Source organism: Cucurbita pepo, chromosome 1 (genome assembly GCF_057944985.1).
Source record: "Cucurbita pepo subsp. pepo isolate OVF chromosome 1, ASM5794498v1, whole genome shotgun sequence".
NCBI lineage: Eukaryota > Viridiplantae > Streptophyta > Magnoliopsida > Cucurbitales > Cucurbitaceae > Cucurbita > Cucurbita pepo.
The window spans coordinates 21,002,228-21,024,919 of record NC_141798.1 but is presented as its reverse complement, the minus strand read 5'-3'; the positions used below and the strand labels follow the sequence as shown (position 1 = coordinate 21,024,919).

The window sequence follows — 22,692 nt, the reverse complement described above, 5'->3', positions numbered from 1 at the left end:
ATATTTGATTTACATAATCTACACTTCATTTCATATGTTTGGTCACCACTCACGCATCTTTTTTCTTTCCTTTTTTAAGAAAATTGAAAATTTATATATCATTCTTCAAAAAATGAAAAATTATTTCATTTTAGTTTGTTTGCTTTCAATTATTCTAATTTACTCTAAAATTAGTAATGTATTAAAAGCTTGCCTCTATAAAATATGTTCCCATTGTATTTTTGTCATGAAAGCTATCCTTATCTAACTAACTTCCATCAAAATTAATTAAAAAAAATTAATTAAAAAGCAAGAGAAGAGGTAAAAAAAAACTAAAACTTTTATCTTAAAAAATTTGAGTTACATATTTAGATGGATTAGCTGGAGATTAATTAGTTTTAATTTTTAAATATAAACCATTTTGTCATTTAAATTAAAAAAAATATATATTAAAAATAATTATGAGAATAGGTTGAATGAAAGTGAAACCCACTTAAAATATCTCAGACCATATTGCTGGAATTTAAAAGCAGTGTGGATTGGAAGTTAGACTTTGAAACCATAATCATATCTTTTACATGTAATGTTAATCCATTCCTTTTCAGAACTAAAACATGTTTTTATTTTAATGAAATTCGCATCCCAAAGTTTCTTTTCCCTTAAACAAAGATTATAACTCATCTTATAATAATAATAGTGTTAATCCATAAATGTGAAAAATGAAAAAAGAATTAGAATATATATATATATATATATTTTTTAAAAAAGGGGGGAAACAGTCAAAGATTTGGAGTGAAAAGTAAAAATTCCAATAAATAAATAAATAAATAAATAAATAAATAAATATAAAATTCTTTCCCACCTCATCTGTTGAACCCAATTTTTAATTGTCCAAAATTCCAAATCAATCTTCAAATCATCGCTGGTTTGGCGTCTGTTTCATATTCCATTTCCAAGTCAACGCTTTTCTGTATCATCATCACCATTTTCGTCGCTCTCTCTTCCCTTCCCACCATCTTATTTCCATAACACTCTTCCCGTTTCCACTCCCTTGGCCCCACATCTAACAGCCTGTCTAATGCCCTAATTTAAGGAATTGGCGGTAGAATCTTCATAAATACCCGAACCAATTGCCAGATCCACTATCTTCACGATCATCTCTTCCACTCTCAGATGGATCGGAACGGGAGAGAGAGAGGTTTCGAGGAGGAGGAGGCGGAGGAGAAGTACGGCGAGTTGGATCCGAACCAGAAGGCGAAGAGAGAGAGAGGTGATGAAGGATTAATGGCGGAGGAATTGATGTCGGTGGAGAAGATTTTCGAAGCGCAAGAAGTTCCGTCGTGGCGCAAACAGCTGACGGTGAGAGCGTTCGTTGTGAGCTTTGTACTCAGCGTCTTGTTCACTTTCATCGTCATGAAGCTTAACTTGACCACCGGTATTATTCCTTCGCTCAATGTCTCCGCCGGACTTCTCGGCTTCTTCTTCGTGAAGACATGGACCAAATTTCTGGAGAAATCCGGTTTCCTGAAGCAGCCTTTCACTCGCCAGGAGAACACCGTGATTCAGACTTGTGTTGTCGCTTCCTCCGGCATCGCCTTCAGCGGTATGTACCTTCGATCTTACCTCCACTTTTCTTTTTTCTATTCCTTAGGGTTTCGATTTGATCAACTTCTTCAACACAAATTGCGCGGCGGCTATGATTTTCTTTTTTTTTTTTTTTCTTTTTTTTTTTTCAGAAAAAATTTCATAGTTATCTATCTTCATTTTTTGCTTTTATGGAAATATTATTTAATATAACTTACTGTTTTAATTAATTTTTTAAAAATTATTCTAAGTGCTTAAACAGCCACTTGACTTTGACTATACAAATACAATTTTTTAAATAATAGTATTAAAAAAATATCAAATAAATTATTTTTTTAAGGGCTAACGGAATTCATATTGAAATATTTATACGATATTGACCTCCATTTTAATAATACCCATCCGGTAACTATAAAAAAGCTAAAAAAATATTAGCTTTAAAATTTAAATATTAAACCAAAAGAAATATTAAAAGAGGTCTTGAAATTAAAAAATTAAAAAATTGTTTCCTTAATGTTTTGAATATGTTCTTTTGTTAGAAAAATGCAAATTACCATGTATTTATATTATCTATTTTTTTAGTACATATATATATATCTATTATCAATTAATTTTGAAAAAATAGAAATTTTAATATTAAAAATAAAAGGAAATCACTCTTGAAAACAATTTTTACAGCCTCTGTATGGTTAAAGTTACACTTTAGATATTATTAGCTTTAGCTTATTACCAGGAGAGGTCACATCCTTGCTTCATTCCCTTTTTCAATCAGGGTGCAATCCATCCCACCACCTGATACCATTATTGTAATGATGGAAGCCCACTGCTAAGCAAATATTATCCTCTTTAATTTTTCTTTCAACCACTTCTCAAGATTTAAAACAAGTCTATACTGTCCTCTCCTTTTCAACATATGTGAGGTCTCTGAGACAGAAATGGTGTGAAAAATGAATTTAACGTTTTATTATTTATTTAGGGAACCATAAGGATGTAACTGAAAAAAAAATCCATGAATTATTTTTGGGAAAGCTGCCTACCTCGTTTTGCGAAAATTCTGCAAGTATTGCACGGTGTTGTTTATTTTTCTTTTTCCCTTGATATCTCGGGATTAGCTGAATACTTTTAACAGATAAAGTTGAAACCAGATAGATCAATGAACAGTTGGCTTGCTTTATATAAAATATTCTCTTTATAAAAGATTCTTTTTTTTTTTCCTGGAGGAATCTTGTAGTCATGGTGAGTAAGATATTGAAGAACCAGCCGCGAAAAAAGACTTCTAGAAAAAAAAAAAAAAAAAAGTTTTTCTTTTTCCTCTAAAGAAAATAGTCGAGTTGCCAAACATCACCCTATTCGGGTGGAACACATTTGCTGACCTCAGCGATACAAAAGGACGCAAATATTTAGGCCGTTTCTCTTGGCTTTACCTGTTACAACCAGGAAACTGAAATGTATAAGAAACATCTTGAATTTACAAAATCAATATTGATCTTTTTTTTAGTGCATTATTAAGCATTTGATATTAATGAATATTTCAAGAAGAATAGTGGAAACTATGAACCTATTTGAATAGAGAATCTCAACATTATTAAGCATTTGATGCGAGTGTTGATATGTATTTGATGTTGTTGGAAACTGAACAGGAGGCTTTGGGAGCTATCTATTTGGACTGAGTCAGCGCATCAGCAAACTAGCATCGGCGGATGTGAATGACTTCAAGAACCCTTCATTAGGATGGATTATTGGTTTCCTTTTCATCGTCAGCTTCATCGGCCTCTTCTCGGTGGTGCCTCTAAGAAAGGTATATTCAAATTTAAAAGAGAAGTTTTAGCATTCAGGGAGGACCCACATGGGCTTGCTTTCACTTTTGAATGTTTCAGATAATGATCATAGATTTCAAGTTGACCTATCCAAGTGGTACAGCCACATCACATCTCATCAACAGTTTCCACACTCCTCGAGGAGCAAAGTTGGCCAAGTGAGACTCTTTACACTACTTTTGAATACCCAAGTGACACTCTTTTTGAACCAATCTTTTGTATGGTTTATAGCTTTTGGTGCATTCTGTGCGTTGCAGGAAGCAAGTGAGAATGCTTGGAAAGTTCTTCTCCTTCAGCTTCTTGTGGGGCTTCTTCCAATGGTTCTTCACTGCGGGAGATGACTGTGGTTTTGTCAATTTCCCAACATTTGGCCTCAAAGCTTACCAATACAAGTAGTACACCACTTTTATACATACCCCCTCCTAGCTATCAATTCATACACCGTTCGACAGCTTTACTTAACATAATACACACATTTGTTGCTGCAGATTTTATTTCGATTTCTCTGCCACATATGTTGGAGTAGGAATGATTTGTCCGTACATCATTAACATATCTGTGTTGCTTGGAGGAATTCTTTCATGGGGATTAATGTGGCCTCTCATCGAGAAAAGAAAAGGAGATTGGTACAGTGCTGAGCTTTCCCCCTCCAGCTTTCATGGCCTTCAAGGCTACAAGGTAAAAAAAATGCTTCCAGCTGCCTTAGATTTCTGAAACCTCGTACCATTAATGTTCTTAGTAATTCTGTTTGTGGCTTTAGGTGTTTGTCTCCATTGCCTTGATTCTGGGTGATGGGTGTTACAACTTTGTAAAGGTGTTGGCAACAACTCTTATAGGGTTGCACCGCCAGTTGAAAAAGAAAGATGTAATCCCAGTCTCGGATGCTTCCGCTCCTTCGACCTCCGATGTTACGTTCGATGACAAACGGAGGACTCAACTCTTCCTCAAAGATCAGATTCCCTCCTGGTTTTCCGTTGGAGGATATGTTGTGATTGCAGCCGTATCCATAGCCACATTGCCACATATCTTTTCTCAGCTGAAATGGTATTACATACTTGTCATCTACGTGATTGCACCAGTGCTAGCTTTCTGCAATGCTTATGGTGCTGGGTTGACGGATTGGTCCCTTGCATCTACCTATGGAAAGCTTGCCATCTTCACGATCGGAGCATGGGCTGGTGCTTCGCATGGTGGAGTTGTTGCAGGCTTAGCAGCTTGCGGAGTAATGATGAACATTGTCTCTACAGCATCAGATCTGATGCAGGATTTCAAGACTGGATACATGACACTATCTTCACCACGGTCTATGTTCGTGAGCCAGGTAATAGGCACTGCCATGGGATGCGTCATATCTCCTTGTGTGTTTTGGCTGTTCTACAAGGCATTTGATGACCTTGGACGACCTGATAGTACTTATCCAGCGCCTTTCGCAACAGTCTACCGTAACATGGCTCTTCTTGCAGTCGAGGGCTTCTCTAGCCTCCCAAAGAACTGTCTCACCCTATGCTATGGGTTTTTTGCGGCGGCCGTCGTGATAAATTTGATAAGAGACTTGTCAGGGAAGAAGATCAGACAGTTTATCCCGATACCAATGGCAATGGCGATTCCGTTCTATATAGGCTCATATTTCGCCATTGACATGTGCCTTGGAAGCCTGATATTGTTCGTGTGGGAAAAGATAAACAAGGCCAAGGCCGAGGCTTTCGCACCTGCGGTGGCATCGGGTCTGATATGTGGAGATGGAATATGGACACTGCCCAGCTCCATCCTTGCTCTGGCTGGAGTTAAGCCTCCTATTTGCATGAAGTTTCTTTCAAGGACTACAAATGGTAAGGTTGACGCGTTCTTAGCACGCTGAAGCTTTGTTCACAGCTACAGTTGAAGGTTATTTTCTAAGTGTATTTAGTGTTTGTAGCTTCACGGTAGGGAACAACTCTCACATATGTTGCCAAAATATTTATTTACAGATAGTTCATTACTGGTCTAAAGAGGATCTTGTTGCTTATAAACTAAGGATAAAAGAAAAGTTAAAATCAATAATAAAAGCCTAATTAGAATTGTAATTTAACCAAAATTCAAATAACAAACAATCAGACACTGCACGACTGCAGATGTATCCAGTAATTTAATTTTGAAAAACAATGGAATAAAGAATATGTTACTTGAATTTTGTACATAAAATATGTAAAATTTCAAGGCTGGAAGTCCGCATGGTTAGAACAAACGAGCTGAGGTTTCTCCAAAGGGTGCAAAAGGGAGAAGTATAGTGGCTTGCTGATACGCCATGCCAGTCCAACATGAGTTTGAGCAATCTGAAGTGTCCACCAAAAATCAGAACTCAAATTTTGAACCTGAAAATGCAATTGAAGTTTAAAATTAAAATGGTGAATATTCTTGTTTGAAGTGTATAATATTTTCAGAAGTTTGAACTCTCATCCTATATGTTGAACTAAAAAGAAACATTTCTTAAACGTTTATTAATCTCAAGAGCTAACCCTTGTGATACCATGCCCATTAAATTTTTAACATTGACATTTAATTTAGTTCATAAAATTTGTTGAACTAGGAAAGTGATGTGGATTTTGCAACCAATTATTGAAACTGCAATATGACAAGTTTATTTTACAAGTACGATCATGAATGTGAATCGAGATATTGAATGTTAAAATCATGATTGAGAGAGTTGAAATCAATAGGCTGAAGACTTTGATGTACCTTAAGATAGGATGACAAGACTGAGATAGATAGATGCACATAGGAAGATAAATGATATCATTCCCCTGCAAAAATGATCATCAAATCAGGAGATAGATGAGTAGGGAACTATAAGCAATCTCCGAGGCATCTTGACATATTAATCTTTCATAATGATATGATCCAAAATAAAAAAAATACTATTATACTCAAAAAATACTTTTTTAGAAAATATCCCATTTCCCATCATTTCTTGTGCATATTTAGGTATCTAGGTCTGTGAATGTTATCCATAAAAGATTGAGATGTTACCAAATGACTCCCCATCCAATTCCATTACAAGGGCATGGACATAGTTCTGCAAACTTCTCAGCATCGCTCGAATTGACTCTTCGTGAAATCAAATCATCATAAATATCTGCATGGTTTACGATAAATCATGTGATTTTTAAGCACTGAAATTTTAGCTTTCTAGTAATGTTGTTATATTGATAGAGAGATTTTGATGTACCGTAAACCGAAAACAAACTGTTCATCACACCTACAAAACATCAATGTAAAAGTAAGCAGCCCTTCTTTATCCAGTAAGGAAAAGACATGTAACTTGATAAATGATAAATTATATTCATTCACAGAAATAAAACGGCTATCACAGGAAAGATATATACCAATGAAAAGAATGACATAACGAAGTATGCGAACTGTAGTCGTTTCTTGTAGAACCCAAACCACCGCAAGGAAAATAATAAACCCTGAGGTATTTAATTGGTGAATGTCAATATTGAGAGCAACGAAAGTGATCTAATTTAAACTTTAATTCCTACGTAAAGATCATTGGAACACTTACCAACGCATAGTCCTCTAAGCGTCCACTGTCAAAAGTACAGCAATGAAGTTAGAAATTGAAATTCACTAATAGAAATTGATAATGATAAATAATGTATGGCAAAATTATTTCTCAATCATTTTTTTTCCTTACATTTTTTGCAATGAAGAGTACAACAAGAAGGGCTAAACCCAAACAACCCGCTGCAATTCTTGCTGTGAGAAGATTGGTTGATGCGAGAATCATAGCCATGCCCCAAAATGATGATCCAAGATCTAGGTTGAAGTGAAAGAATAATAAAAAAATAAAAAAAAATTAGTGGTTCCACAAAAAATAAATTTTACACTGGAAAAAATAACGCCAACTATGGAAAAGCATATATGATAACACTTCCTAGTTCCCATAGTTGCAAATTAAAATTTTGATACGTCGTTACATGCTGAATTAATGGATGAATGCATGCACACTCAATTTTAAAACACGATCCGCTGATAATCATATTGCTTATCAGGGAATAGAAAAGAAGTAAAATAAGAGAATTACATCCTGCAGGCAAAATCAGCCAATATGCACCACCGCGTGTTTGAGTTAACCCTCCCTCATTTGCATGAACCTGGATTCCTTCCACCTGCATATAAACTGGTTATATCAACTTCCTCTGGGTGCATTAATCCCAAGCCATGGATATCTTTAAAGGGATAGCATAATGACTTCAAAAATTGAACTTAATAGCAGCAGATCACTATTTAAGGGTTTCATGAACTACCAAGATATCCACACGAGGGTAATTGATAGAATAGATAACTTTGGCATAGCAGTGAGCATAGAACACAACCTAGCAGTGAAGAGGCCTTGTATTTAAGGTAAGAAAATGACATCAAAGATCCTCAAACCCAAAAAATTACAGACGCAAGAAAAGACTGAAAAAGCAGATAAAAAAGATTGGAATGCACGGATATCCCAGTGGTCCTGATAACAGACTCATATCGTACATTTAGTGGCATCCGAAGAATCTTATTGATAAAGAACACCAGATACACATCTTTATGAGTCTTACCTTTAGCCTTCCATATAATGAAACTAAACACAATTCATAAAACAAGTTGGGAATAACTGACACACGAAGCACGTATAATGTTACAAAAGAGAGTAATGTCCGTTAATAAACTACTTTTAACAGATTGATTGATAAAGCCAACTCTCATGGATAGCTTATGGATCTTAGATCATTAACTTACCCAGTCTTACTATTAGAAAACATATATATATTCTTCAAGGAGGGGGGAGGGAAGATTGCAGGCTTGCAGCATAATTTTCACTTGAGATTACAGGGAAGACATCTAACAAATAAATCTAGGACTGGGTTTCGAAATGGTCCAGAAAAAGTTGTTTTAACATCAACCCTAATTTCAGCAGCCTTCGTAAGGAAGCTAAAAAAATAAACCACATCGGTAAACTCAATAAGAAATATGCAGAGAACATCGTGTTTTTTTCAATATGTCCTACAAGTATTACCGTAAAGGCGTACACAGTTGGAAAAACCTTCAATTGGAGTAGAAATATGATATTGCTTATAATAAAAGAAAATATAATAATGCAAAAGCAAGATGTTCTTTTCAATTACCACAGAAAATAGAAGTGAAGCAAAAACTTATACCTCACCACAGGTAAGCTTGCAAGCTATTGCATGGCTTGCTTCGTGCAGGAAAACAGTAATGAGCTTGAAAGGAGTGATTATAAATGTCCTCCATAGCTGTCACATTCAAAGGGGCAAAATCAATATTCGTTGAGCAAATAATAAAGGCAAAAGTAAAGCTTTCTCAGCTGATGCACAATAAGGATTCCACCTCAAGTATATTCAAGAAAACCTCTCTACTTTTTCTTATCAGAATCCAAAAGCGACTATTTTTAGACACAGCCTACACTCATGGGAAGCTCGATCAAGTTCCTATGCTCTTCAACTAAGTCAGATATCTAATTTCATTTAAAGAAGAAGAAGTTGAGAGGTAGGAATATGTCAAACAACGACTCTAGTAAAACATGAAGGAAATTGAGTTCTTCGGAAATTTAATCCCTGCATTGAGTTCAAGTCTATTGTTCCGATCTGTCCGCAGTTGGCTGGGAAGGCTGAGAATACAGATAGAGATATAATGAGAACCTAAGATCTCTCTCTTTCTCTGTCCATCCCCAATTTTAACTCTTCAAATACTTGACTACCTACATAATTGTACCATGCTAAGTTCAAATAGATTTTAGATCAGAGGAAAACGCAATTTCAAGGATCAGAGGAAAACGCAATTTCAAGGGCGATTAGATAACAGGGAAGAGGCATCATGAATTTCATAAATTACGAACTTAAAGACCTATCCTAATTCCAAGAATCATAGAAACCTAGAACTGAAAAACAAGCTGAAAGAAAAAAAAAAGATAGAACGCAACGAAGCTTACCGCGAGGATCACAACGGTGAACACCCCAAGCGTAACTAAGAACACAACCTGCTCATGCTGACAGCAATTCCTCAGCTCCCAATTCGGCGTGCTCATTCTATCGCTCAGCCTTTTGCTCGATCAAGCAGAAACTCTTCCACAGGACAAATGCTGGAGCTCCTCAGGCAAAGAAACGATTCAAAACTGTAGGAGGAGGAACGTTGGCGTCCACTTTGTTCAGGAAGATCGTTGAAACGTCAAAGAACCAATGGCGAGAGAATTGGGAATATATTTGGAAAGGATGAACAAAGTTTTGAAAATTGGAAGTTGCCTGGGCGACGAAGGAGACTCTGGTGATTGGTCAATTGAGTTTTTGGAGAATCCTTGTCCTTTTCTACTCTATAATCCCAAGTGGTTTAACCACCAAGACGCGGCCAATTCAAAAACTGAATTATTCTTTTCTTTTCTTTTTTTATTTTTTTATTATTTTTTTATTTTTTAAGAAAAATCAAAAACCTATTGGGCCTTCAGGCCCATTATATTTGGGCTTTATGTTTTTTAGGCCCACTAAATAAAAAAAATATTTAATTAAAAAGAAAATAGGAAGAGAGAGAGAGAGAGAGAGAGAGAGAGAGAGGGGGGGGAGAATGGAAGTTGTTTGAAGTTCACGCCTCCTCACCAATTTCTTTTTCCTTTGGTCCATTATTTGGCTTTAATTAAAAAAGATGTCTTTGGGGCCTTCATATCATTTCAATCTTTGCCTTCAAACCCTCCTCTGCCTTTCTTCTAAAGTCCCCAACATATCAATCTTACGCTTCCTTTTTAATTTGTTTTCAAATTATAACTTAATTAATTATTTAATTGTGACACCCAAATAAAAGATACTACATCCGAATGAGAGTGATCATAATAATAAAATGATACCAATAATGTTAAATAAATATCATATAAAAAAAATAAACTAATTTTATATTTTATAGTAATATCATATAAAAAATAAATATTTTTAATAATGTTAAATATAATGTGAATAATTATTTATAAAAATAAATCGGAGTAAATATGAAGGTGTACCGGAAATTTCTCCATTGCCCGAAATTGTGTTTTTTGTTGCCGACATAGCTGTCGCCATATGCTTTTTCCGACGGAATTTCTGATATTTCGTTTTCAATTTTTTCGTCGTATTCTTGTTTGGATTAGTAAGTTTTTTTTTTTCTTTTTTTTTTTTCTTTTTAAAAAAGAGCATATTTCATTATTTTATGGCCTACTTTAATTCAATATATTCTACAAATTCTGAAAGTAAAACAATTTTCGTTTTCAAACAAATAATCTTTTTTTTTTCTTTTATTATCTTTTAATAATGTATGAAAAGTCACAATTATTTTCAATTATTTTTTATTGTTTTGGTTTGAAAGGAAAATATGGTGTGAAATTAAAGGGGTGGCTTTGGGACAAAAAGTGGTAACATTAAAAAGAAAAAAAAAAAAAGAAAAAGGCCCTCGATGTTATATAGATATATATCAATTATTTGAGATTAGACTAAGAATCGACAAATACTTAAAAAGAAATGAAACTCACGACTTTCAAATTCAATTATATCACATTAATTTCAAACCACCAAGTTGGTATCTAACTGATTAGTTTGAAATTGACGAAAATAATTTAACTTTAATTTAAAATATATATATATGGTTGGATACTTTATTTTATATATTAATGTGATATGAATATTTTGAAACATATGATAGAGTAGTAAATATAATTGAATAGAGCATAATCCAACCCACTAATGCATTCATCAGAACATTATTATTATTCCATGATTTAACTCTATCAAGTGACTTCCGGGAAACCCTTTTATGAAAAAATACATCGCATCATGGACATAGGTCAACTTTAGATCTTATACTTATATTAAATTATTTATTTATTTATTTATTTATTTATTTATTTGAAAATGATATTTTCCATTTAATTTCTTGGTTGGAGAAATTCCTCCATGGCTGGTTCTTATTAAACTCCAATCATCTCTCTGAATCTCTTAATTTGGTCGGTTTTCAATGCTCTTCATCTTCTCTCCTCTTTCTCACGATCCATTTATTCTTCTTCTTCTTCTTCTTCTTCTTCTTCTTCTTCTTCTTCTTCACGCATTCTTCGTTTATGCTCCTTTCCCATTTCCATGGCGATCGAGGCCGTTTCTCCTGACATTCCCGCTGTCGCATTGAGCCCTAGAATTTCATTCTCTCATGATTTCATCCATGCCGAAGCCATTCCCGTTGAACAGCGCCCTAATTCTCGATCCAGTTCCTCTGCTTTCAATTCCAGTTTCGATTTCGATTTTTGCATTCGTGAATGCTCCCATCAGGAATCCTCCTCCGCGGATGAGATTTTCTCTCACGGAAAAATTTTGCCCCTCGAAATCAAGAAGAGGTTGGAAGAGCCACATCTGCGTGTCGATCAGTCTTCTTTCTCTAATCATTCTCCTCCATTGACGCGAGCGAAATCGCTCGATTCTAATGCGGAGAAATGTTTGAAGAAAGATCGCTCGCCCAAGGAAATCAAGGACGCCGTCAGTAGTGATTCTGAAGAGAAGCAAAGCTCGAATTTCAAATCATTTTGGGGTTTCAAGAGAAGCAGTAGCTGTGGCTCTGGTTACACTCGCAGCTTATGTCCATTACCGCTTCTATCACGAAGCAATTCCACCGGGTCTGCGCCGAATATTAAGCGAACGACATTATCAAAGGACGGTGTAACTCAAAAACAGAGCTCTCATAGAAACGCGCCAAAAAATTCACAACACTGTTCGTCTTCAATGGGATATCAGAAACCTCCATTGAAGAAGGTACATGGTTCGTACAGTAATGCAGTCCAAGTAAACCCTATTCTAAATGTTCATTCGGGGAATCTTTTCGGTTTGGGCTCAATATTCTCCTCTGGCAAGGATAGAAGCAAGAAAAAGTGAATGATTCCGTTTCATTTTTCCTTTTTTCTTCTCTGGATAACCATCTGATTGTCTGATTTGCAAAAAGCTTGTGGAATCTGTAATTCTCTGTCCCCTTTTGCCCCCCTCCCCTTTTCAATTTCGAATATGATTCTTAAAACATAAAATAAAAGTCGGAAGAGATGCTTTTCTGGTGTGATCCACGGATTGATTGACGTTAAACAGAAACTCTGTTGGTAATCGAACGAAGTCAAAGCAAAACCCATGTTGAAACACTAAAGAAATGGGGTGATGGAGTTGAATTATTTAGATAGGAAGAGGGATGAAGAAGATGAAGATGGATAATGTATGGTAGGAGAGGAGAGAGCGGTGGCATAATTGAAGGCACATGCAAGGCTTCGGAATAAGAAAGGACAGGTTAGGCATTGCTTTTCATTGTTTGTCCATTGCTCTTCACTTTCTGCTTTTGGTATTTTCTAACACTCAGACGCATAAATCTGAATTTGGGTTCTGTCATTTTTTTCTCTCTCTCTCGCATAGAAATCAGAAACAGTCTTCTTTTTGTGTCCGAAGTGTTTGTATTTTGGCTTTGAGGGAATATCAATGACTGTAGAGTGGATCCATTATTCCCATCTTTTTCATTTCTAATTTACTTTTATATATTACGTAAAAGATAGAAGTATGTTCAAACAATTACTGAAATTTTAACTTTTTTTTTCTTTTTTTGGTTAAAATCAAATCAATATAAATATAATAAGTGATTAATCAAAATAAAATTTAGGTTAAATAGTATTTTGGTAGTGGATGAATTCTCTAAGATTAAAAATGGTTCCTACAATTGGTTCTAAAGTTTTTTCTTATTTATTTATTGAAATTAGTTAAAGAATAATAATTTTCAGGTAAGAAAATACATAATGTCAAAATATTTAAAAAAATTATAAAATAAATGCTAATAGAATATTTTTTAAAAGGACTAATTTAAGCGTTATTGGAAGTATATGAATCAAAGTTTAAACTTTTAACATTTGAAACATTTGAAAGTCAATAACTAAAATGGACAGAAACCTTATGACAAATTTTTTAAATCATTTGAATTTTTTGCTTATTACAATATTTAGTCAATATATTGAGAAATTACAGTGAGATATGAGACTTTTTAAAATTTGTCAATGGGATATCTTTGAGAAACGACAAAAAAAAAAAAAAAAAAAAAAAAAAAGACCAATAATATAATTTAAAAAGTGACTAAAGGTATCATTTGGTCAAATTCATTGATATTTAACTCGCCACTAAAAAATTGAAAAATATTGACTGTAACTCAATTTTTTCACCGGGCTTCCCATCATCTGTTGTTGCATGTTTTAGGGTGCTATGGACATATATTTATGACTAAAAATTTTATAACGTACTTACCAATGGTGCTCCCACGAGAAACGATGAAAAGTTATTCATCTGGGGATTTCTTACTAGTTTTTTTATGTTAGATTTTTATATTTATGACTAAAAGTTTCAAATCATCCAGAATGAGAAAAGAGTTAACAAAAAAGTGGTCATAAGTGACATAAATGGGATGAAAATAGAATCTCCCAACTTACTTTAACAGGAAACATTTAATTGTCCTGTAATTATTTATGCATCATATTAAGGTAACACATAAACCCAACGACGCCGCGTTTACTGGAAATGGAATATACCTTCTTATTCTTTTTGTTGGGTTTGAGGTATTCAAAGCTTAAGAAAGGGTAAATTTATGAGAAGTGACCAAATCAATATGTTGTCGGTACCATTTTATTTCATCTTGTTTAGTTCGTCATTTCCTTTTGTCATTCTATCCATTGTGGTATGTCAAATCAAACCAACATTTTGTGAATTGAACATGTCAAGCTCATCACCATTTTAACAGAAAAAAGCTACCTAAAATCAGACTTAGATAGTTCAGAAAAGTACCTTTTGAGTCCCCCCCCGCCCTGTCATTCAAGTTCCATAGGCACTTGGCAGCTGCACTTCATCTACGGGTATACATTTTGTTTACATGTTTGCCTTCCTTTCCCATGGTTCCTTGGTGTCAAGCCTGGCGATGTATAAACATCAGAGAAATATATAGAAGACATACGAGACCACAGATAAAGTCATCTCTATTTTCCATCCCAATTCTCTCCTCTTTGAATAAGAAAAAAATAACAAAAATTCATTAGCAGCCAGTTCACAAATTGCATGGCCAAGAGGTGGGGAGATGGGACATATTTCCTACCAGATAGCTAAAGAAAATTTCCCCCGTAACAGCTCAAGCCCACCGCTAGCAGATATTGTCCTCTTTGGGCTTTCCTTCAAAAATTTTAAAACGCGTCTACTAGGAAGAAGTTTCTACACCCTTTTAAAACATGTTTTGTTCTCCTCCCCAACCAACTGTTGAGCTTGGTTCCCATCAGTTTGGATACTACAGACACACTCATATATGGGTATATATATTATATACTTAGATATTCAATAGCAAGCATGTTGATATTTATCATAATATCTCATACCCCCAATGTAACTTGTGTAGCTTTTTGGATGGAAGTGTAGTTTTTGTGTTATCTCGCTGAACATGGGAGCTCTTTTCCCCAAAATCGACATCAGAACTGGAAAGTCTCGAGTGTTCAACTTCGGTAACTTCATCAATGGTATTCAGATCCTTGATTTGAGATTTTCCAGTCAAACCTATTTTTCCAACAAGGACTTCAATATTAAAACATACGCTTACAACAAAAAACTACACTACAATGCAATAAATTAGAAAAACCTTTCGTATTCTTTCTTATCTTTGACCTTGATTTTATCTGAAGTCGCCTCCTGTGAAGCTCCTGTCGTATTAAATTGATAATATAAGGAGTAATGAATATGAATAGAGAGAGTATATTAAGGGGCAAGAACATATCAATAAAGAAAAACATTAACCAAAGAGAGCAGCCATTAAAACGTCACTGAGAAATTGACATTCATTTTTTACAGGGCCATTAAAAAATTGACAGAGAAAACTTTAACTGAATTCTGATTCCGGAACTCCAGTCAAGTGAAAACCTGCCGTTTCTATTCAACTAATAATCTAGCCTAATAATATTTACCATTGCTATTCCAACTACCATATGTATAGAAGTATCTTTCATAATTCCATTTCCAAGAAGCTTCTCTCCTCTTGGTAACAATTATTTATTTTTTGAAAAAAGGTAGTTTCAAAATTCTTTGGTGACAAAAGCCACTTAAAACAATGATCTTAACTCCTATCTTATATGCCTGATGGTACAAACCTAATTAAGTTCAGCTCCTCCCATAGAAATGGGGCCGAAAGCTAGAAAACTCAATTGCCAACAGAGATATTCAAAGAGGGTCGGAAGCACCAAGGAAATTGTCCCAAATAATTCAACTGCAAGAATAATGGATTAACAAAATAAGCAATGCCTTCAACCATCCATTTTACATAAACCACATCCTTGAATTAAGATGAAGAGAACACATCAGATCATGGCATTCTATCAACAGTTTGTAGGTTTCTAAGAAGAAAATACCAAATAGAAAATGAATGTTATTTAAGGAGATAATTCCAGAGAAATTACAACTTTCTATGGGAAGAGCGGTTTTCTAACCCTACCAATGCAACAACAAAATTTTTTAAATCAATGAATTTAAGAGCAAGACTTTAGATTGAAAACTAGAATATTCTCGTTAGTTGCACGCACAGAAAATCATCGGAAGCAAAAGAAGCGAAGTGAAGTATTGAAAACCAAAAGGCAGAAACTTAAGAAGGAAAACAATAGGAAAAGAACAATGAAGCCATAATCTGTAGGAAATCAAGGGGAAAAAACCTGAAATTTAGAGAGCTGCTCATGAGTGACTCCTTTAGGTTTAGGTTTGAAATTAGGTTGTAGCGACGGAGTTGACGCAATTTCTGGAGATCTCCGCTCGCCTTCCTCATCCGCCATTTTCACTCTACCTTCGCTTCTTCGAAATTATAATTTGATCGCAGTTCCGATTTTTGTTCTCTCTTCCGACGAGCGAAAACGGCCCGCGTTCTTTTCTTCCATGTCTTTTTCCCTTGTCTCATAAATAATTTTCTTTTATTATTTAGTCCCAAATCATTAGGAATTATTAAAATTACTTAAATTTTATATTTTATTATTAAAAAATTATTTTTTAATAATACATTTAAAGTTTCAAAAAATGAAACCATGATTTTAGATAGACAAAATGTAACACACGAATAAATAAAAGGTACATAAATGATCCAGGACGATGTTCGTGTTAGTCTATAGAAATAATTTTCTATTTAAAAGCGATGAATATATAACATGACAATGTTGCAAGGAATGTGAGAGGTGTCCGGGCCATCAAGTACCGATCCGTTATTAGGTTATTTATATATAAGTAAATCACACTAAAACTATTCATTTGGTTTGAGATAATGCATTTATAAAATTCCCAAAACAAAGCTTTTCCATTAATTCCATCATTGCTACCTTCATATAATATTTAACGGTAACGGTTTTCTTTTGATTTAATCGTTAAAATGTTTATCAACGTACTTGACGCAACGGCGCGCGTTGTCAAAATACGGCGCTACCGCTAATACTTGATTAATTACTTTCTTAGTCTTAATAATAACTTCTAATTGTAATTTATATCAATCGTATTTTTTATTTTTTATTTTTTATTTACATTGCTTCCCTTCTACTGCTCGACGCGGAATTTTTAGGAAAATTTTGTAATGAAAAATAAAAAAAGAAAAAATAATTGAGGCAAAAATATGGAATTTCTTCGTACAGATTTTACCAGCGAGGAGCATCTTCTACTCCGGAATCGCGACGAGCACAGGCCGCCAAGCTCGCCGGAGGAATCTGTATCGAAATGTAGTCGATATCGGTCTCAGGGACCGGCGAGTGGTGGAGGTCGTACCGATTCCGGCAGCGCTGGCGTTAATCGCCGTTAACAGTCCCTCCTGTTCTTCGATTCGCCTATCGGAAACCTTATCCTCGAGCGGCGGCGACGAGACGAACAAATCCTTGAGTTTCCGCCTGGCTCGTACCTCCTTATCGTTCTTTTCCGGAATCATATTCTGGTCGTCGTCATCGTCGTCGACATCTTGAGGATCGGCGGAGGTGTCTTGATAAGGAAATCGACGGCGATCGGTACGATTGAGGAGCATTCTTAGGGTTTTGCGGCGGCGGCGGCGAAGATGAATGACGGGGCTAGCGGTGGGACTTCGGGTAGGGCTACCAGTGACGGCACATTGGGAGGCTAAGAGCTTGAATTTATGCAAGGTAGCCATGGGAGATGGAGATTTAAGAGATTCGTTGCTTAATTTGTGCTCTGTGAAATTGGAAATCGGAAATCGGAATCAAATTCGGCAGAGATCTGAATTGGGGATGAGAAGTGAGGAGTTAGATGCGAATTGCCGAATGGATCCTTTACTCTTTGGAGTTTCAGAGAATAAAATTATTATTTTATTTTTATAAAATATTTATTATCTTATTTGGAGGGTTATGCTCAACACGTGGCGGGTCTTAGGAACTTGCTTACACATCCTTCCAAATTTTCTATTTAATTGATCTATTAAATTTTTATTTAATATGTCAAATTTGTCGAGCATATTTTTTAAATATAAAATAAAAAAAAATGTGAGACTTATTATATAGTTTCAAAGTCCAATGGCTAACTGATCACAGTATTTTAGTCAATTTTAACACATTTGTTTTCTTTAAACTGTTTTCTTTAAACTTTCAAAACTATGCATTTAAGTTTATGTGTGCTCGGAAGCTTTAAATGGGCATGAAATCGTCTAGTGTAGTCGCAAACGAGTGAAGCTTCAAGAATGAAGTAGACATCCTAGCTCATTTAAAACACAAAAGCCTTCGGCTATCTATATGGCTACATCTCTAATCTGTCGATATAGGGGTCGTTCGAGACGATATCGAGCTCATGAAGAGAATGAAAACGTTGAATTATCTTTTTCAAATTGTTCAATGTTATGTTTGGTATTGCATGGTTGTCTATTGAGTAATATAATTACATTTTGATGACTGAAGAGATCCTGATAAGGGTTACACGAAGTTTGGAGATGGCGTGAAATGGGTATGAGTAATGATCCATTGATAATGGATTTGGGTGGTCCATTTCTGTTCCAATTACAGTATTTACAAGTCAACAGCATAGAAAAGTAAAACATGGGTTCCCAAACTTTACAATTGCAATATAATTCACATAATGATTTCCAACCCATTAGCAATGGAGAGAGAGAGAGAGAGAGAGAGAGAGAGAGAGAGAGAGAGAGAGAGAGAGAGAGAGAGAGAGAGAGAGAGAGAGAGAGAGAGAGAGAGAGAGAGAGAGAGAGAGAGAGAGAGAGAGAGAGAGAGAGAGGGTTACAAATTTGGAGGTCCTCAATCCATTACCCACCTTTTGTAGAGAGAGAAAATATAAATTAGAGAGAGATACATAAATTTGTGGTGGATCCTTAATGAAATTGATGAGACCCCAACAGCAAAAGATAATTTAGAAAATGACAGATCAAAAGGCCAAACTGCTGGCTTTTACTTCACAATATCGTTCAACTTTCTCTCCAAAATTTCTGAGCAGATCTGACCCATCATATGGTAGAATGACATGAGATCAGACAATTGCTCTATTGTCATCTTCCCCATCACATTCTTTGCTGTTCTTTCTCTCTCTTCATTTACCTTCAGCTTCTCTATGTACGACCCTCCATTTCTCACTGTTGCACCCATTTGCTTCAGCCTGTTCTTTTGCTGCACGCTCAGAGCAGTGTTCGACTGCAAAAACAAATCAAAGCAAAACAAAACATAACAGTTCAAAACAGTTGGCTTTGTGATCTAATAATAAGGCTTCTGCATTTGAGGTTTGACACTTGATTCTGATTATACCTCTAGGAACTCTGCTCCTACTTCGAGCTCAGCCTCTCGCTCGAGCTGGGCGTCGCGGCCGGTCGTGTATAAGTTCTTGGCAAGGGAGAAGCTTCGGACTATGATCTTCCTTTTCTTCTCCATTTCGTTGTCCAGCTTTAAAGCCTTTTTGGGTGCTGATAATGTGCTGCTGTTTAACTTCTTTTGGTATGCAACCACTGCCTTCACAAATTGCTGCACCAAATCCCAAATGAACAACTTCAGCTAACCTCCAGTTACCATTATCAACATTCTCATAATATAAAATACTTGACATAAGAACGGACTTCATTTCTGTTTCAAAAGCTGTAGAAACATCATAACTTGATACGGTACCAATGCTTTGGTTCCTGTCTAAATCATAAGCGTTTCCTAAAATTAGATGCAAAAATTTGGGTCAATAAAACAGTTCTTACAGAAGGCTTTAGAACTTTTTAAACGGACGTAAGATTCATGTTAATTAAATAGTTCTTACAGAAGGCTTTAGGGGTCAAAGGAAAGAGGGTGGGCCTGGAGTCAGTTTTTAAACCGACGTAAGATTCATGTTAATTAAATAGTTCATGTACAGAAGCTAAGAAACCGATCTGAGATTTGGGTCAATAAAACAGTTCTTACAGAAGGCTTTAGAACTAAAAGAAACAACCTCTAATAGAACAACACAACTTGATAGATAAGACACCTGATGAACTTCATAAAGAACAAATATGAATCAAAATAACATTCAAACCTACATAATCAACACTTAAATCTCATCACTTAAAAAAGAATCGAATCTTATTTTAGTGTTTATTTTATTTTGATCCAGATAAAGTTATTCAAACCTTAATACTTAAACAAAAATATTAAGATCTTTTTATTTTGATTCTAAACTTCAAATCCTTATCTTTAGATACAGGACACTTTTAGATAAGCTCTGTTTGGTTGGATGAATATTTGAAACCACAGAAACAGAGTTGTAGTTGATTAAAAGGTGAGTGAAAAGGTACCTGATAAGCGGCAGGGCATCCAGGATAATCAAATTCGTCAGAATCAGGGCGTCTCATTCTTTCAGGATGAAATTGAAGTCCCATAATGAACTTTCCCTCTTCAGGATTATAGGCATCTGGATCATAAAACCCTTCAATCAATCCATCAGGAGCAAAAGCCATGGGCACAAATCTCTGAGCCAACACCTTAACTCCTTGATGATGATAACTGTTCACCATAATCTCCATCTTCTTTTCATCCAATGAATCTCTGAACCAATTATGCAATGGCGTATTCTCCACAACATTAACCCTATGCCTATGCCCATCGTAATTATCGTAATCCATATGAACCACTTTTTCCCCTCCCGGACACTTCTTCCGAATCTCACTATCAACGTCCTGATAAAGCGTACCTCCGCATGCGACATTAAGGACCTGCGATCCTCTGCAAATCCCTAGGTACGGAATGTTCCTCTCGAGGCAAAGCTTCGCCAATCGTAACTCGATTGTATCTTTCTCTCTATCAATGGCGGTGTCACTGGTGTGTAACCGCCTGATTTCATCGAGCTCCTCTTGAGAGAGGCCAGCGGTATCGGTCTCGTAAAGAGACGGATCGATGTCCTCGCCTTCGCAGAGGAGAACTCCATGGATCGGCTCGAAGCTTTCTAAAAGCATGTGAACGCCGGAGACTCTCGGGACTATCACCGGTACTGCGCCATATCCAACGATGAGATCGAGATGGTACTCCCCTGAAATGAAAAAAAAAAAAAAAAAAAAAAAAAAAAAAAAAAGATCAATCCATATTGATCAACAATCCGATCGTTTCATTGAAATGCATGATAATGAACGAAATCTAAAAACTGACCGACAAAATCGACGAATTTGTTCTTACGAACGCAGCGGCGGGAAACGACGAGAACGCGGGGGAGAATGACGGAGAGATCAGACGCGGCCATGAAAAAGGGAAGAGAAGAGTAATTTTGTTGTATTGGTTTGTGATTGTTGTGAAGAATGGTGGGAGGAAATCATCCTTTATAGAAAGAAGATTTTGATGGGTTTTGGATTTATGGAAATAGTTTGTTTAAGAAAAAATAGGAGAAGAAAGGAAATTGATTAACAGCTCATTAAAACCTACTAATTTTAATTAATTATATAAACGATAATAATAATAATAATAATAATAAATAATAATAATAAATAACAAAAATAGGTCTAAAAAGACGGATGAGAAAAATGGATAGAGCCACTGTGATCGTTGCGCCGCGTAGGCTTGGAAAGTTCTCCAGGTGGTTCGGTGGCACGCGTGGCGGCCGCTGCCCCTCTCTTTAACATTTGAAACGTTTTCTTATTTATTTATTTATTTCTTTATTTATTAAAACGTCATAAAATTTCAAATTTCAAATTTCAAATTTATGATTTCGTTTTTTTAAATAAAAAATATTTCTTTATTTCAACTATTTGCGATTTGGTAGAATCTTATAGTTATTTATTTAATTTTTTAAAATATCATATTTTTTTTTTATAAAAAAGGAGAAGAGTACACGTGGAAAATGGGAATAGGAAAGAAAGGAGGCGGCAGGGTGTGGTGTGGTGGAGTTCTTATCTAATATCTAATATTTATTTAAGCCCAATATATCTGGTGGAGGCTTCATTTATGTATTTATTCATTTTTCTTTTTATTTTATCGGTTTTTTATTATTCCAATTTTATTTATTTACTCTATTTTAATCCAAATTACCATATTTATTTATTTATTTATTCCATTTCAATCGCAATTATTTTTATGTTTGAAATTTTATTAAGATTCATTTGATTTTTTTTTTTTTTTTTTTTTTAAAAAGGTAGTTTTGAAAATTATTTCAAATAATTCCTCAATTGGTGGATCATATATTATTTAATTTTTTTTTCTTTTTTTTTTTGAAGGGGAGAAGAGGGTTTGACTTCATGCCAACCAAAAATCAAATAGAGATAGAAAAGGGTATTAATTAATTGGGACACTCAAAATCAGGAGTTAACTAAAGGGGAAAAGTTGGAATTGCACCATATGATATATTGTTTGTTTATAAAATTAAAGTATGAATATTTATAATAAAAAAAACCATATTATTTTTTATTACTTCAATCCAAATCAAAATTGGATTATTTAGTTATGTGGAACATTGTCAAGTCCTTATCCCTATTCCTCATCTGGAAATCTTATAATATGGTCAACTATACATATATCTTATCTTATCAACAAATATATAAAAACAATACCAAAAATAAAAAATAAACCGTTGTTGGATCCTATATAAGTTGACCTATTTCAGGTTGATGTTCACGTCAAATTCAATGCATACATTAGTTGATTCTTCTAAGAAAATATTGGATTATGTTTATTTTACAAATCAATGTAAGCAAGGTAGTTAGTGGTAATAACGTTGTTGTAGATCTCTTTTACGAGTCCAGTAGCTACAAATGATAGGTTTATGGACATTTTGTGTCACATGATCTGCAAGTTAGGTCTAAAATTATTGGTAAAGTAATA

General features: G+C 34.9%; 6 protein-coding genes across 8 annotated transcripts; 2 read left to right on the top strand and 4 right to left on the bottom strand.

Moving 5' to 3' along the window:
• Positions 1–949: 949 nt before the first annotated feature.
• On the top strand, positions 950–5,368 carry LOC111781433 (putative metal-nicotianamine transporter YSL7). The gene is made up of 6 exons (XM_023662053.2): positions 950–1,582; positions 3,204–3,361; positions 3,441–3,538; positions 3,638–3,772; positions 3,869–4,058; positions 4,141–5,368. Exons 1-6 carry the CDS (start codon positions 1,153–1,155, stop codon positions 5,236–5,238), a joined length of 2,109 nt encoding a protein of 702 aa, XP_023517821.1. The 5' UTR covers positions 950–1,152; the 3' UTR covers positions 5,239–5,368.
• A 92-nt stretch (positions 5,369–5,460) lies between these two features.
• On the bottom strand, positions 5,461–9,747 carry LOC111781582 (peptidase M50B-like protein). Of its 2 annotated transcripts, none has more exons than XM_023662348.2 (10): positions 9,349–9,747; positions 8,558–8,653; positions 7,444–7,528; positions 7,054–7,175; positions 6,922–6,946; positions 6,743–6,826; positions 6,586–6,615; positions 6,387–6,492; positions 6,096–6,160; positions 5,461–5,692 (listed from the first exon to the last, which is right to left on the bottom strand). In XM_023662348.2, exons 1-9 carry the CDS (start codon positions 9,442–9,444, stop codon positions 6,097–6,099), a joined length of 708 nt encoding a protein of 235 aa, XP_023518116.1. In that variant the 5' UTR covers positions 9,445–9,747; the 3' UTR covers positions 5,461–5,692; position 6,096. The 2 variants fall into 2 exon arrangements, with proteins under 2 accessions (XP_023518116.1, XP_023518063.1); XM_023662295.2 differs by having other exon boundaries at positions 5,461–5,731; positions 9,349–9,745.
• Positions 9,748–11,450: 1,703 nt separating this feature from the next.
• LOC111781353 (uncharacterized) lies at positions 11,451–12,900 on the top strand. The gene has a single exon (XM_023661935.2). It carries the CDS (start codon positions 11,507–11,509, stop codon positions 12,287–12,289), a length of 783 nt encoding a protein of 260 aa, XP_023517703.1. The 5' UTR covers positions 11,451–11,506; the 3' UTR covers positions 12,290–12,900.
• A 1,126-nt stretch (positions 12,901–14,026) lies between these two features.
• On the bottom strand, positions 14,027–16,358 carry LOC111781219 (uncharacterized). Of its 2 annotated transcripts, XR_015420066.1 has the most exons (5): positions 16,111–16,358; positions 15,051–15,111; positions 14,794–14,968; positions 14,520–14,705; positions 14,027–14,339 (listed from the first exon to the last, which is right to left on the bottom strand). XR_015420066.1 is itself a non-coding variant. In XM_087121782.1 (4 exons), the coding sequence occupies exons 1-4, from the start codon at positions 16,225–16,227 to the stop codon at positions 14,297–14,299; spliced, it is 396 nt and encodes a 131-aa protein (XP_086977908.1). In that variant the 5' UTR covers positions 16,228–16,351; the 3' UTR covers positions 14,027–14,296. The 2 variants fall into 2 exon arrangements, 1 of the variants encoding a protein (XP_086977908.1); XM_087121782.1 differs by lacking the exon at positions 14,520–14,705 and having other exon boundaries at positions 16,111–16,351.
• A 315-nt stretch (positions 16,359–16,673) lies between these two features.
• LOC111805523 (uncharacterized) lies at positions 16,674–17,647 on the bottom strand. The gene has a single exon (XM_023690650.2). The coding sequence runs from the start codon at positions 17,568–17,570 to the stop codon at positions 17,091–17,093; it is 480 nt and encodes a 159-aa protein (XP_023546418.2). The 5' UTR covers positions 17,571–17,647; the 3' UTR covers positions 16,674–17,090.
• Positions 17,648–18,453: 806 nt separating this feature from the next.
• On the bottom strand, positions 18,454–21,231 carry LOC111805432 (putative glutamine amidotransferase GAT1_2.1). The gene is made up of 4 exons (XM_087121513.1): positions 21,031–21,231; positions 20,184–20,914; positions 19,180–19,392; positions 18,454–19,068 (listed from the first exon to the last, which is right to left on the bottom strand). Exons 1-4 carry the CDS (start codon positions 21,119–21,121, stop codon positions 18,829–18,831), a joined length of 1,275 nt encoding a protein of 424 aa, XP_086977639.1. The 5' UTR covers positions 21,122–21,231; the 3' UTR covers positions 18,454–18,828.
• Between the last annotated feature and the right edge of the window lie 1,461 nt (positions 21,232–22,692).

Coding starts and splice junctions, on each gene's coding strand:
- LOC111781433 (XM_023662053.2), top strand. CDS start 1,153: ATGGATCGGAACGGGAGAGAGAGAGGTTTCGAGGAGGAGGAGGCGGAG. Junction 3,362..3,440: donor CGGTGGTGCCTCTAAGAAAG/GTATATTCAAAT, acceptor TGAATGTTTCAG/ATAATGATCATAGATTTCAA. Junction 3,539..3,637: donor CGAGGAGCAAAGTTGGCCAA/GTGAGACTCTTT, acceptor TGTGCGTTGCAG/GAAGCAAGTGAGAATGCTTG.
- LOC111781582 (XM_023662348.2), bottom strand. CDS start 9,444: ATGAGCACGCCGAATTGGGAGCTGAGGAATTGCTGTCAGCATGAGCAG. Junction 8,654..9,348: donor TCACCGTTGTGATCCTCGCG/GTAAGCTTCGTT, acceptor TGAATGTGACAG/CTATGGAGGACATTTATAAT. Junction 6,947..7,053: donor TACTCTTCATTGCAAAAAAT/GTAAGGAAAAAA, acceptor TACTTTTGACAG/TGGACGCTTAGAGGACTATG.
- LOC111781353 (XM_023661935.2), top strand. CDS start 11,507: ATGGCGATCGAGGCCGTTTCTCCTGACATTCCCGCTGTCGCATTGAGC.
- LOC111781219 (XM_087121782.1), bottom strand. CDS start 16,227: ATGGCGGATGAGGAAGGCGAGCGGAGATCTCCAGAAATTGCGTCAACT. Junction 15,112..16,110: donor AGCAGCTCTCTAAATTTCAG/GTTTTTTCCCCT, acceptor TTAATACGACAG/GAGCTTCACAGGAGGCGACT. Junction 14,969..15,050: donor GATAAGAAAGAATACGAAAG/GTTTTTCTAATT, acceptor TTGGAAAAATAG/GTTTGACTGGAAAATCTCAA.
- LOC111805523 (XM_023690650.2), bottom strand. CDS start 17,570: ATGGCTACCTTGCATAAATTCAAGCTCTTAGCCTCCCAATGTGCCGTC.
- LOC111805432 (XM_087121513.1), bottom strand. CDS start 21,121: ATGGCCGCGTCTGATCTCTCCGTCATTCTCCCCCGCGTTCTCGTCGTT. Junction 19,393..20,183: donor GATGCCCTGCCGCTTATCAG/GTACCTTTTCAC, acceptor GATTTGGTGCAG/CAATTTGTGAAGGCAGTGGT. Junction 19,069..19,179: donor TAGGAGCAGAGTTCCTAGAG/GTATAATCAGAA, acceptor TTGTTTTTGCAG/TCGAACACTGCTCTGAGCGT.